We start from the raw sequence: 14,678 nt of genomic DNA on the forward strand, positions 1-14,678 counted from the left end.
ATGAATAGTGAATATAAGTGTCACTAATAAACACAATACAGCTTCTCATTATTATTATATTTCAGATTTTATTATTATTTGTTTTACGTCGTCTGATTTTTCTGCTGTTGTCTTGTTGTTGCATGAGTGATATGATTTTATTATTCTTGTTATTCCTCTGAAAGTTGATTATTAATAGTGATCACGATGCTGATTATTTTTAGCCTTCGTGTTGCTGATGTTGTTGAGTGTATTATCCCTGCGCTGTGCTGGTGTTGGCAGAGCAGCCCTGAGTTAAAGTTGAAGATCTTTTCTCGAACTTTCCGTTCTGAAAAAGAAGAAAACAGGAAATCTTGGTCGCCTGAATGCAAAGTGTGCCGGTGTGTTTTCGCTCATGCACTTCAGCGCTTTCGCTTTTAATTCACTGGAAGTGTTTCACATACTAGAGCCCGCATTCCCAGAGCGTCGGGACTGGGACTGGAACTGATCCTGGATCAGAGTTTTGAATCGGAGACGCTGTCCTGAATACGGGCTGCTGTGTAAACAGCAACATCAGGATAAACACGGGCTGATAATTTACCCAGCAGAGAGCTGCTGGATTAAAATGATTATGATAGATATACACGCTTTCCTCTTCACAGTACATTCAGATGGACAGCGGAATTGCTTGGGAATGACTTATTAAGAATAATCTGCATTAATAATTTTCTTTCATTACACTTTTGCCTGTACAGAATGTACCAAGTGCCCATCTTGTAAGTAGAGCTGAACGATTTGGGGAAAATATTTAATTGCGATTTTTTCTACAAACATTGCAGCTGCAATTTAAACTACTATTATTGTCTTTTAGTTGAGTTTTTTTGACCAACATGACCCAAAAAGTCCACTATTTCTGGCTTTTCGACTTGAGCAAACTGTGCCAGACTGCCAGTAAGTTGTGGTTGTATATTTACTCTATCAGTCAGTTCATGAGCTGCATGTAAATCGGTTAAATTTCTCCATTTTAAACTTATAAAGGCAGCAATCAATCATTTTTAGACGGAACTAGCAGCTTGAAAGAGTAGTTTTCTATAGCAGTGTTGATGTAACAAGTTGCAAGGGAAAATCAATGGTCACACTTTTTTAACATAGTCCCCTATAGATGATCTACAGCTACTATAACTATCAGGAGATAGTTATCAACAGCATTATGATGAGGATTAGGATTAGGATTAGATCTAATAAAACTTAAACGCTCAACTTCAAGTTCAGCTGCATTTAGTAGATAATTAGATGGATGTTAGTTAACGATAGACTGAACATCTAAGGTCAACCGTGTTTTTAAATTAGCCTATTAACACAGCTTGTGAACTGCTTGTAGATGAGCTGGACCAGTGAGAGGCATCAAAACACCCATGTTCTGTGTATATGGCAACACAACCATGATTTCAGACCAGGAAAACTCAATATTCAGGTGTTCTTTGTCAAAAAAAAAAAAACAGGCCTGGAAATGAATGTAAAGATAATGAAAATGGAAAACTGAAAATTGCATTTAAATCCCAATATTGGTCAGAAAAATCAAGACATTTTCCCCAAACCATCCAGTCCTATCTTGCGATTTGAGTTTTACAGCTCTACTCTTCACATTAAAGCAGTTTTTATTTTATTTTTATTTTTTTATCCTCACCCTCTAGGTCATCCTGGCCTTCTGCTGGGTCTACATTCGGAAATACCAGAGTCGGCAGGAGAGCGAGGTCATCTCCACCATCACGGCAATATGCGCTCTGGCCATCGCCCTGATCACCTCCGCTCTCCTCCCAGTGGATATCTTTCTAGTGTCCTTCATGAAATATCCAAATGGCACTTACAAGGTAGGATCATTTTTGTGAATAAGCACAACATTTTGAGGCTTGGTGATGGTTAAGTGGCTGGATGAGACAGGGCTGGATAATGGCTCCTCAGGGGAAGCCTCTCTGGAAATGTGTTCAAGTTCAGGTTTGAAGTTATCAACAGCCTTTACATACAAAACTCCGAGACCCTTAATTCATTTGATTTCCCTTCATTCCAGCTTCCATTCTGTTCAGGAGACTCACTTTCAGCTCCTCAAAGAATCTGCAGACACGCCTCCAAAGTTCAGTCTTAGAAGCTGGTTGATAATTTTCAACACATTCAGTGGTGTTGAGTTCTGGACTCTGGGGTGGTCAGTCTATCGTCCAGCTTCTTTGTCTGATTAGCTTTGTGTCTGTTTCCTCAAAATGAAAATATATTTACATGTATTTTTAAAAAACGTGTGTCAAGTTTGACAAACATTAAATTAATGAATGACATTAATGCTTTAGGTTTAAATAGACCAGCACTTAATATCTAAGGTCTTATTATTTTTTAATAATGTTGAACTCTAGGAGCTCAGTTTGAACCAGTTCTGTGGAGTGGACCGCTGCCCACAGTGGCATTCTCGTGACCCGGTACCGGTCCATGGTCCAAAAGTTGGGAACCCTTGTTTTGGAGCGAGTATCTGCAGTTGAGCTTTAATCAGAAATCCAGGAAATATCTCCTGCCTCATTTTCCTTCACTTCTAGGCAGTGTTTATGTGAGAAGGAGCCAAGTGAGATTGTGAGGATCAACGAATGAGACAGAAGTGCTTTTCCTGTCCTACTTTTTGAGTGATTCAAGATAACGATCAGCACGGGGACCGGTCAGCTTGTAGAGGTCAAGCCAAAACCTGACCTCATCAAAAATAAGAACAGCTGAACAGATTTTATTCCTTAAAATGGTAATGAGGTCTAATGAAATGTTAACAGAAATAAAAGTTCTAGGCACATTTCTCTTCCATACACTCTAAGAAAAAAAGGTACTTAACTGTCGGGGGGGGGCGGTGGAACCCTCAAGGGGAACACCTTTTTTGGGTCTCCATTGGGTGCTATTTTTGGTGTCACCTCCGTTGAGGTTCCAAGCGAGTTGAGACGATACCAAAAGGTGACATGGAAAAACTGCAGACCACGGTCATCCTAAACCAGGGATCACAACCGAAATGTTAAGAATCCACATTGGAAGCCACAAAATGTTATGTCCATTTTATTTAATATAAACGGCATATAATATAAACGGAAACTCAGACTTTCTTTGGTCTGCTTTAAGCTTTAGATCAGCTGTAGTCACTTTTCTCGCATCTCCGGCAGGAAACTTTTCCACAAAAGAAAAATCTCTTGAAAAATGTCTCCTTACGTTTGATTTCTTTTTAAACTGAAGTTGTTTCTCATTCACCAGCTTCTTGTTCGAACTTTGCTGTTGAGCCTTGAGATGCAGAATGTAACTGCTACACCATTTAAGGAGGAACGGGATCATTCAAACGAGAAACTGGCGAATGAGAAGCGGGTTTTCAGCATCGCGAGTTTTTAGTGTTTGACAGTTTTCCGTTGCAGATTAAACGTGTCAGGAAAGCAGCTGGAGGGATTATAAACACAAATGAGTCCATTCATCTCCAAATCATCGATGTTCCTCTTAAATCTCTCCCTTTGCCGTTCCATTAGCTACTAGCTAGGTGAGATTGTCTGCGTTGCTATGGTGACCAGCAGTCTGCTACCAGGTTAGCATGCCCTCTTTTTTTCTCCCCACTATTTCTGACTCCCTCAGTCACACGATATCACAGCGCTAGGAGGGCTAAGGCAAACACAGACTTCCTCCGAGTCCCATGAAGCGCCACTGCATCTTTTTAAACTGAAGCAAATACAACGTCATTGGACAACTGAATGCGCTTAGAGGAGAACACTAACCACCAGTTCTGTTACGTCAGCTTACAGATGCCTCCGATGGCTAGCATAGCATCATGCTGAGTGACAGGGGGCCATCCTACCCACCCAGAGAGAGTGACCACAACTGTGCTCATTCGAACTCCCGGCCATGGACAGCTGTAGCATCACCAGGGTTCGAAAACGTTATCTCCTGGTGATACGGCCAAGACTTGGACGGTTGCACCACTTGGGATCCCGTTATTGTAACCCCCTTGCATTGCCTCTGAGCAACCAGAATCGCCTCGTTGGCCAAACTTTCCTTTTCTTTTAGCAGCCTTTCATCTTGCTGCCATCAGATTCATGTGGCGTCGCTATGACGATCAGCTACCTTGAGGGGGCGCTATATCCACAGTGGAAAATGAAGTACCTGGTGCTGAAAGCGAGTTGAGTCCAGTTGAGACATGCCATGTGGTGGAGAAAAGGCGTAATTGTCTTACATTCAACTCGCCCCACGTATCGTGTCTCTTCTCCAGCTTTTTTATTTTACTGCTCCTTTTTGAACCATTGGGCCATTTAAAGACCTAAATACGCACCTCTCGCCTGGGGAGAACATATTTGAGGAGCGCCGTTGGGCCTTAAAATCGCTGTTGTGCCTTTTGAGGGTACATTTACATCATTAGTACCTTGATGAGCAATAATGGACCCGTGCAGCACCTTGTTTCCTGACAGCGTAGTGCTTGGGACGAACATCTTAAGCCACTTCCTGCGTGTTTGGAAGAGGCTTTGGGCTTTGACGGATCTCGTTTTAGAGTGTGCTCAACCCAAGACCTTTTTTTCTTACTTAGAATTGTTTCGGTTATTGCTTCAGCTGACAAATGGAAAGGTTTTCAGAGCCATTTGAACACACCACAGTACTTTCAGTGTGGAAAAGGAAAACATAAATAGAGCGTAGAGCAATAATTAAAGCCTGTGGGGACGGAAGAAAGAGAAGCGCTACTTGAGGCCAATTCTTCAGCAGCACCACTGTGGAATGAGCGGAGGAGACAGGTGGTCTTTGTTGAGAAAGGGTGACTTCAAGGCTCGAATAAACACAGATGATACATGAATAGAGGACGGCCGAGATCCTCTCTTTGGCTTTGGGTAGTCACTGTAATCCATTTCTGATGTGCAGATCAAATATTTCGTTCCTTCAGTTGAGTAAGCAGGCTTAATGGCTGAAGGAGCCTTTGCCAGCCAACCGATCAGCGGTGCGGCCTGCACACCTAGGCCTGCATTCGGTTTGCCTCTAAAGAGATCATTGCGCTGATTGACAGGTCTGTGGGTTGCCTCGTGACGATGCGCTCCCTTACTCTGAAATCGAAGACATACTGCGGTGTAAGGTGGGGCGGCAGGGCTGCCCGAAACATTATTACATCAGATCTGTTTTATTTTCTAAAAGGCGTCTTTACTCTGCGTAGACTCATCTCAGGCGATGCTTTCAGATTGATGTGTCTGACAGCAGCAGGGCTGTTTGAAGAGAAGAGGCTTTGGTGTTTGCGCTAACTTAAGCTGTTTAGGCCACTGATATCATGCAGCGGTACACGGAGAAGACTGAGGTTGGAAAAAAATCCCAGAATTGGCTTCTTTTAGAAATATATTCAAAAGCTAAATACATCATATAAGTAACTAAATGACATAAATACAGCCTAATTCAACATACGGGACACATAGAAAATGGGTTATACTTTTGGTAACTCTTCACTTTAACGCCTGCCTCTTAATAATTACTGAGCTATTAGCAAGCAAGGGAAAAATGCTCCGTTACAGAGAAACTGACCGAGTCAAAACTCTTCACAGTGGTGGTGATAGGAACCAGACGTCCACCTCTAAAAGCTCCCTCACAGAAAGTTCCTACACGAAATGGTTATGAATTCACTGCCTGATGGCTGAGACTGTGTCCATTCATGGTGGAGGGATACATGATATGCAGGGTGTTGTGAGGCAAAATAGTCCGCAAAGAAAAAATATTATTTCAGATTTTCCACTATTTTATCATCAACATTCCATATAAACTCAGAAGACTCGGGCGTAACGTTCTGACCACCTTCTTGTTTCTTCACTGTCCATCTTATCAGCTATCAGTTACTGTATAGTTCCACTCGGTAGTTCTACAGTTACAGACTGTAGTCCATCTGTTTCTCTGATACTCTGTTACCCTGTTCTTCAGTGGTCAGGACCCCCATGGACCCTCACAGAGCAGGTACTATTTGGGTGGTGGATCATTCTCAGCTCTGCGGTGACACTGACATGACGGTGGTGTGTTAGTGTGTGTTGTGCTGGTCTGAGTGGATCAGACACAGCAGTGCTGCTGGAGTTTTTAAACACCTCAGTGTCGCTGCTGGACTGAGAACAGTCCACCAACCAGAAATATCCAGCCAGCAGCGTCCTGTGACCACTGATGAAGGACTAGAGGATGACCAACACAAACTGTGCAGCAGCAGATGAGCTGTCGTCTCTGACTTTACATCTACAAGGTGGACCGACAAGTAGAGTGGACAGTGAGTGGACACAGTGTTTAAAAATGGGGTATGGACGCATGCCACATGTAGCTCAGTTGTCTGGGAAAAAATAATTGCCATGATATGTTGTTTATTGTAAGTTTTTATGTTATTAATAAGAATAATGCGTGGCCACGCCATAGTATAGTGTGGGAGTGAGAGCTCAATGCATGGCCACGATGTAGAAGGCATGTAAATGATATCATGCCTTGCTAAGTTGTGGTCACCAGCAGGGCTCTGCAAATGTCTCAGAGTATCGCGATATCGCATTTTCGCCATATTGCTCCACCGCTAGAACAGGCTATTTAAACGAATAACTGGAAGCAGATGCCTGCAGACCGTAGAACCAGCAGCAAGAAGTAATTATTTATCAGGTCAGCCTGATCCAAGTTCAGGATTAAGGTTATTTCCTGGCCCATGTACCAATTAAGAGTGTGATCTTTCTCAACAATGGACTGGAGAGGGATGGGTGTCGGACGTGGGATGGACCAAGGGGTGGGGGTGGGGGTGGATGGGGAGTGGGTTGGGGGGATGGGTCATCAGAAAGAGTGATTTACGGCTGCGAGGTAGACAGCAATTCACTCTGGCATTTGGATCCGCTTTGAGGAGCTGTGAGTCATCAACCTGTCAGGTCACGTTTCTGATAGAATCTCAGTCACATTGAGGGGAAAGAAAGCCGCACACCGGCTGGAAAAAAGCAGCTATTGCCAAAACAGCACTGCTCCCTCACAGCACCTCACGCAGGAGCAGTATATGAAGCCTGTCCTGAGTCATTTGTCAGTCTCTCTCCTCCGTATGGGCAGGTGGCACTTTCTTGATTAGCTCGATCGTGCTGTATTTTCCTTTCTCCTTTGGGGGTTTGTTTGCATTGCGTCTGCAGAGTATTGGAAACGCACAGCTCACCACAGGCTTTACTTACAGACTGAGCTGCCAATGTTGCTGTAGTGGTGCACCGATCCGATACACCCCGGATCAGAATATAAAGAATATGCACCTACACCTCACAACAGCTGAACCCTGTATCACTTCACCACGGCACGAAAACCCTTCTACTGGTAATGAATAATCTATGACTCTCATGCTGCTCGCATGGAGCACCGAGTGCACTGATGAAGTAATAACCCTTGTTTAAACTGAGGATCCGACAGCTAATGTGCTTATCTAGAACCAGGATGGTCAGCTAGCTAACAGGCAGAAAGAGCCAACAGCCTAAACAGCTCCATCATTAATATCACAGGCTTGAATGTCTCACGCACCTCTAATGTTCATGATTCAGAGGTGGCGTCAAACCCAGGCTGAATCCCAAACGGTTCTGTACTCCCTAAGCAGTGTTCTAGCTATGAAAGTGTAGAAGTTCTAGCCTCTACAGCCAAACAGTGCGTCGTGTATCGAGTGTGGGCGTGTTTGAGGTTCTTAGCTGTATTTTGCTCTGTTGGCCTGCAGGATCCAGTATTTAAACTCCTATGTAGTGCACTATGTAGGGAGCAGGGAGCCGTTTGAAATCCAGCCCCAGTGTGAGAAGAGGGCACCGCTGGATTGGCGCTAAATAAGACTCGTGGTGGTGATTTGGTGACAAACAAATACTTATTGTGTGAAGGTTTCTCCATTAAACAGTGCTGTTATCATATGTTCACTGTTACACAACAAAAATGTAAAACAGTTCATGAAATGACCGCAATATTCTCCTCATTCAGTGGTCCGTGGTTATTTGGCAATGATACCAAACTCTAAAGAAAGTCCATTTCTCGGGAGAATATAGCACAGAGACAAAGTTATGAGCCTATGAAGAGGGGCTGAGATGCACGTCATCAGCCTCTCACTGTGTGGAAGTGGTGGATTCGTGGGCCTGTCCAGTGTGAAACTGACCAATGGACACTCAGGAAATCACCTGACCATCACGCCAGAAACCCTTCATCCTTCATTCAGTCCACATTAGAGACACGAGAGAAATGTGTGCAGAGAGTTTACAGCTGCTGAAGTTGCTGCAGCGGTCTCACCGAGACTCGCAAGGTTTTTGAGGGGAAACATGTTACATTAAGAGCCTTTAAAGGAGAGTTTAAGAAGATATGAACAAATCGAGACCCCAGAGGGTTAAGAGCGCAGATGCTTTTATATAGATCTCACTGTCTTTACTAAAAAACCCTTGAGCTAGAATCCCTGGGACTAAACTGTCCAGCATGCTCGATGTTCAGAATCAGTCATGGTTAATGAGACATTGTTCTGAACGTCCCACATTTTGAAATCTGTGTTATTTGTGGTGTAAAAGTGTTTTTTTTTTTTTTTCTTTCCTAATTCTAGGACTGGGCCGCAAGCAATGAAACAAGGAGACAGATTGAAGACACGGTCTTATACGGCTACTACAGTAAGTACTCGATGCTGTTCACATCAGATAGAGTGTGATTGATGAGTTCCCCATCCTGCCTCTTGGGTTCTCCATTAACGTCTGTCGCCTCCTCCCGTTGTTTGAGTGGCACTGGCTAAGCTAGCCTTCATATTGCCTCTTTAATGTTGATTAAGAGAAGCCATAAATTACCGCGTCTACACCGTCCAACCTCAGCCTGCGAAAGCGGGCCATAAAGTCACTGGATAGTTTAATTTATTATATATTTATTTATTCCACTTGGTTAAATTAAGCAGAAGCCTCCTCTGAAAAGCTGCATTAGTGAAGTGATCTGTTATATTAACAAGGTCACTGAGACTCACAAACACAGACGCACAGCCATCCCTAATGAAGTTGCTGTTAATGTTGCGCCACGTTCTCTCCTGCGCACTAATAGCCTCAGTGCGTGTGTTGCAGGCCGTAAGTATTTGGACAGCGGAGCAGTGTTTGTTTTGGCTCTGCATCCCAGGGTTTGATGTGAGATAGTGACTGTGAGGTTAAAGTGCAGAATGTTGGCTGCAATTCAAAATTGTTTGCAACCGTAAAGGATGAATAGCAGGCATTTATATATACAGGCCATAAATAAATGGACACTGTCTTTTTTTTTCAGTTGTTTCACTGTCTGGAGTGATGTTGCATCATTAATTCATCCACAAAGGAGGCAACACACGGTCTAGGATTCACTCTTGATATGGCATTTGCATCTGTAGGCTGTTGCTGTTGTCTTGCAATATGACGACCAAAGAAATGTTAGGACCACAAATCAGTGCCTTTCTGAGTGGTGGGTGGGTGGGTGGGAGCGAGGGAGGGTGAATGAGTTAAGAGTGAATGAGACTCACTCACCGACCAGCTGACTCAAGTGATTCACTGAATCATTCAGTAACATGAAGCTAACTCACTGATTGACCGACTGACTGACTCACTGGGTCAATGATTCACTGACTCATTCATTCACATAGTGAGCGACTCACATCAAGTCTGTGCGTCATTGAATCAGTCCATAACAAGAAGCTAACTCACTGACTGACTGAGTCACTGACTAATTCACAGTGACAGACAGCCTGACTGCCTGAGTGGCACATTGAGTCAGTGGATCGCTGAGTCAAGTCAGGAACATGTAGCTAACTCACTGACTGACGGCTTCACTGAGTCACTGATTCAATCGTTCACTCAGTGACTGACAGACTGACTGGCTGAGTGGCACATTGAGTGTTAGTGAATGGGTGAGTCATTGAGTGAATCAGCGACTGGGCTGAGGCTGAAATTCCGTATTTCTCCTGTATATAAACTTGCCTTGCCTGTAGGTCAGCAGTCTGTGCAGTTTAAGGACAGTGGAGATGTTTTCTGATGCAGTTGTCCTGAAGTTGGTGGGTTGTCGCCCCAGTACTTTGAGAAGTGGTGGATCAAATGCGCTCTCACCCCCTGTGGCTCCGCTGGCCCTGGTAGAGGATTACATATACAGTGAAATGCACCGATCAGGCATGACATCATGAGCACCTCCTTGTTTCTGCGCCCATTGTCCATCTTATCAGCTCCACTTACTGTATAGCTGCACTTTGTAGTTCTACAGTTACAGACTGTAGTCCATCTGTTTCTCTGATACTCTGTTAGCCCCCTTTTACCCTGTTCTTCAGTGGTCAGGACCCCCAAGGACCCTCACAGAGCAGGTACTATTTGGGTGGTGGATCAGACACAGCAGTGCTGTTGGAGTTTTTAAACACTGTGTCCACTCACTGTCCACTCTATTAGACACTCCTACCTTGTCGGTCCACCTTGTAGATGTAAAGTCAGAGACGACAGCTCATCTGCTGCTGCACAGTTTGTGTTGGTCATCCTCTAGTCCTTCATCAGTGGTCACAGGACCCTGTTGGCTGGATATTTTTGATTATTGGACTATTCCTAGTCCAGCAGCGACACTGAGGTGTTTAAATAAAATGCCGTCTTATTAGCACAGTTGCCCAGCATAGACTAAACTTTCTGATCTTTCGGCGAATAATAAGCACATTAAATATTGGTTTGAGATATCTAATCTCGTCAGTTAATGTTAAATCTAGACATCGGCCCAATGCCAGCATGTTTTTGAACAATTGTCCGCTGATAACAACGTATTTCCGATGTTTTATCTACTAAAATGTGTGAAATTGACCAGAGAAAGCTTCCTGAAAAGGTTCCGATGGCCTGCAGGGTTCTGAGGGACTCTTCTGAGCAGATTCAATGAAGATTAACCTCTACCGGGATGACAGAAAAGAGGAAAGTGTTGAGAAAAACATAAACATGATTCAAAACATTCCACCCTCTCTGAGAGACGGGCAGCTGCCGGTGCGACTGACTCACTTCTCACCGATGGTAAACATGGACTACAGGATGCATTCTGATGAATTCTGAAGTGAATAGAAGCATCTCAGCAGTGACTGCAGTGAGTGAAATGTACTACTAAAGCTACAGTGGGGATTTCAAGGCCGACAGAATGTTTATTTTTACATGTATTCGTTTAGCAGACTCTCTTATCCAGAACCACTTAAAATACCGATACGCGCTCACCAGAGAAGCTGCAGGAATCTGTGGCCTATGAGCCGAGCTTGGTCTAGTTTACATAAAATTTTAGGCCTTGAGGGCAAACTAAGTGCAGCTTGCTTGCTTTTTTTGTTTTTTATTTCATTAAATAGGTAAACAATAAACACAGATGTGAAGGGCAGAGGATTACCGGAGAGAAATGAACCCATGATTAAGAAGTGAGGGAGCGTGGAGCTTCACCAGCGAAGATGTCCAGATGTCTGTGGGTCGCAGACTTCAGGTCGTCATTGACCGCTTTTGAATTTCAATAAAGTACTTGACACTTAAGATTATGTTAATTTGTTGCTGTTCCTATACAGTCAACCCAATGTAGCTGTGCATAACCTTGAATTAAAGCTGGCGTTCTGCACTTTAGAGTCAGACTCGAATCAAAACAAACCTTTTTGTTACCTTGTTAGTTCACGTCCCTCATCGGGTTAAGCATGATTTACCGCAATTTTTAAAAGCTAAAAATCAGTAAAAATTCCGCAGAGACCCTCTTAAGACCCTTGGAACCCCAACGTTTCACTTGAACATAGATCACGAAGTTAAATAATCTTATTTTTCCAAAATGAGAAATATTAGCTGTATTGACTACATTTAAGATGGTTTTTACCTGCTGAGAGATCTAGTAACACCTCCGGTGTAACCTTGTTAGTTCATGTATCTCATCTTGTCAAGCACGATTTAACGTATTGCATACTTTAAAAGACAAAAAATCTTGGTTTTCGGTAAAAAAAACACTGTTAATTCTGTAAAAACACCAAATTGTGTTAATTGACCTTAATTTAATTTGTGCTCATTTTAACGGGACACTATGAAACAATATGAATCGCAGATAGAACAGCATTTTTACTGGATAAAATTACTTAAAGCAAGTTGGAAGTGTCTAGAAATAAGCTTAATGAGCTTAGAATATTCCCAAAATTACAAATATAAGACGTTTTTCATCTGCTGAGAGATCATTTTTGTACTGCCAGATGCTGCATAACAACAAACTGCGCCATTAACCAACGCAAACTAATCACTGTCCAGTCACTATCCACTTTGCTTTCTTTGCCTCCTTTTTGCTTGATTCCGGTTCCTGACTAACTGAGAGGTGGGAGGAGGTAATAAATTGAGTCACCCCTCAAGTTACATGATCCCAAGCCAGTGGAGTTTTCTAACAGATGCTGCCTCAAACAGGCCGTCAGTAGTGGAGCGCCGTGTCTGTTCAGCAGAGACGAGTCGTCTCCCAGCACAAACCACACAATCAAACGGCCCACTTCCGTCGGCAGTAACACCTCAGAAAATTAGCTATGATGGAGAAGGAAGGCTCGCTGCAAATCCACCATCCGGCTGCAGAGGCTTCAGCGGTTCTCCAGGCACAGAAACGGTTGTGCCCCAAAAGAATCGATTCGGCTTCTTTTTCCGCCCCTCCTCTCTTACCTGTTTCCTTCAAAACTTTCTGCACACAAACAGGAACCTTTACAAGAGTTCTGATCAATAGCAATTTAAGTTGAGCAGAGTTACCGGCAGTAGACAAAGTAGGACTGCATATACAGTGAGCCCTGAAGATGGTTTAAAAATCTTGCCAGTTTTCGGCTGTAAAAATATACAGAGCCCTCAAGGGGCTGTGGTTCAAATAAAAAAGTTAACAACATTGCTTCTCACAAGTGCTTTGCAAATAAAATGCATCTCCTCGCAAATGTTTTGCTTAACGATGCAAACGGTTCGCATTCGTTAGCAAAAGCCGTGCTTTGCTTAAGCTCGGACGTGAAGCTGCTCGTCGTGTTTTACGTTGATCTTGGATTGAAATATGAAGACATAGTGTTGCTTCTCAAAGTCAAACATGATTTTGCTGGTACTGAGCGCAAACTGAGACTGAGATCGTGGGTCCTCTTACAGTAAAAGCTACATTTGCAGACACTGCAGAGAGCAGTTGCTGAATAAACTCAGCAGAGACTGGCGGAACTGGGCAACAGCTTTTAACGTTAGCTAGGCTAAAAATAAAGCTCTAATGTAGGCAGTGTTGTTTGCTTGATGTCTGACAAGCATATATTTTGCAAGGGAATGCAATTTCTTTGCAGGGAAATCCAAACCTTTTGCAAGGGACTGTATTTTTTATTGTAAAGGAATCGAAAACATTTGCAAAGGAATGCAAAATATTTGCAGGAGAACGTATTTTATGCAGGGAGATGTTCTTTGAGTGTTCATGGTTCCATATAGAAGTACTATCTCTAGTAAAGAACCCCTGAAGAACCATCTTTTTTTTTTTTTTTTAGCAGTGTAGGTATTGGATGGTGGCAGCACGGTGGCATGGTGGGTAGCACCGACGCCTCACAGCGAGGAGGGCCTGGGTTCGATTCCCCGGCCGGGCGGTCCTCTCTGTGTGGAGTTTGCATGTACTCCCTGTGTCTGCGTGGGTTTCCTCCGGGTTCTCCGGTTTCCTCCCACAGTCCAAAGACATGCAGTCAGACCAATTGGACATGCTAAATTGCCCCTAGGTGTGAATGTCTGAGTGTCTGCCCTGCGACGTACTGGCGACCTGTCCAGGGTGTATCCTGCCTTCCGCCCGATGACCGCTGGGATAGGCTCCAGCACCCCCCACAACCCTGAGGGAGAAGCAGCTTAGAAAATGGATGGATGGTATTGGATGGTAACTATAATACTGGCCTTCTTTTAAGAGAGCTTGGGAGCTCTTAGTTTGATATACAATACGTTCTCCATCAATCTGAAGAAAAATTGCACCATGGAGAGAACCCTGTAAGCATGCAGATGGTTCTTTGTTTCTGTCAGAGTGTTCATGGTTCATGGAATTTTAATGTTGTATTTTCCAGGTTTGAATAATTCAGTTATTAGATGGAGAAATTAAATGAGTCACAGCCTAAAATGAAAACTCTTTGCTTGCACCACTGCATGTGTGATATTGATGTGAATTTCTGCTATTTTTGGTGAAGCAAGATCATTTTGCTTTACTCACCCAGAAGTGCCAACTCTTTCGGCTCCCAAATGGCTCTTCATTATACCACCGCGGAGTGGATCACCCTAACATCTTTCCTTTGTAACTCTTCAGTCCCGAAACAGAAAGAAAGAAAAACAGCTCTTGGACAGGAGCCGGCTCCCATCGTTCACTTGAAACAGGAGTCGGTAACATGCGGCTGTTCTACTGCCCTGTTGTGGCTCCACAGCTGAATCAGATTCATAGATGAGAATAAAATAATCCTCCTTTACAGTAAAATAAAGCTCTGCTGGTCGTTCAACACAGTTTAACAGTAAATGGTCTTAAACTCTGGAGTTCATGTAGAACTGCTGATTCACCCTTTAACCCTGAAGATCAGCGCAGACTGCTGGTCACCATAGCAACACAGACAACAGTCTCACCCAGCTAGTAGCTAATGAGACGGTAAAGAGAGAGATTTAAGTCGAACCATGATAATTTGGAGACGAAGGGACTTATTAGTGTTTATAATCACTCCAGCTGGTTTCCTGATACGTTTAATCTGCAGTGAGAAACTGACAAACACTGAAAAGTCGCGA

At 43.5% G+C, this 14,678-nt stretch overlaps 1 protein-coding gene across 1 annotated transcript in view; it reads left to right on the plus strand.

The window, feature by feature from the left end:
- The window catches only part of lmbrd1 (LMBR1 domain containing 1), a 171,496-nt gene that overhangs the window by 3,097 nt on the left and 153,721 nt on the right, over window positions 1-14,678 (plus strand). Inside the window, exons 2-3 of the mRNA XM_037533048.1 lie at window positions 1,653-1,829; window positions 8,525-8,588. Coding sequence (XP_037388945.1) covers window positions 1,653-1,829; window positions 8,525-8,588 — 241 coding nt within the window. The remainder of the gene's footprint in view (window positions 1-1,652; window positions 1,830-8,524; window positions 8,589-14,678) is intronic.

This window comes from Pygocentrus nattereri, chromosome 22 (assembly GCF_015220715.1).
Source record: "Pygocentrus nattereri isolate fPygNat1 chromosome 22, fPygNat1.pri, whole genome shotgun sequence".
Taxonomy (NCBI): Eukaryota; Metazoa; Chordata; class Actinopteri; order Characiformes; family Serrasalmidae; genus Pygocentrus; species Pygocentrus nattereri.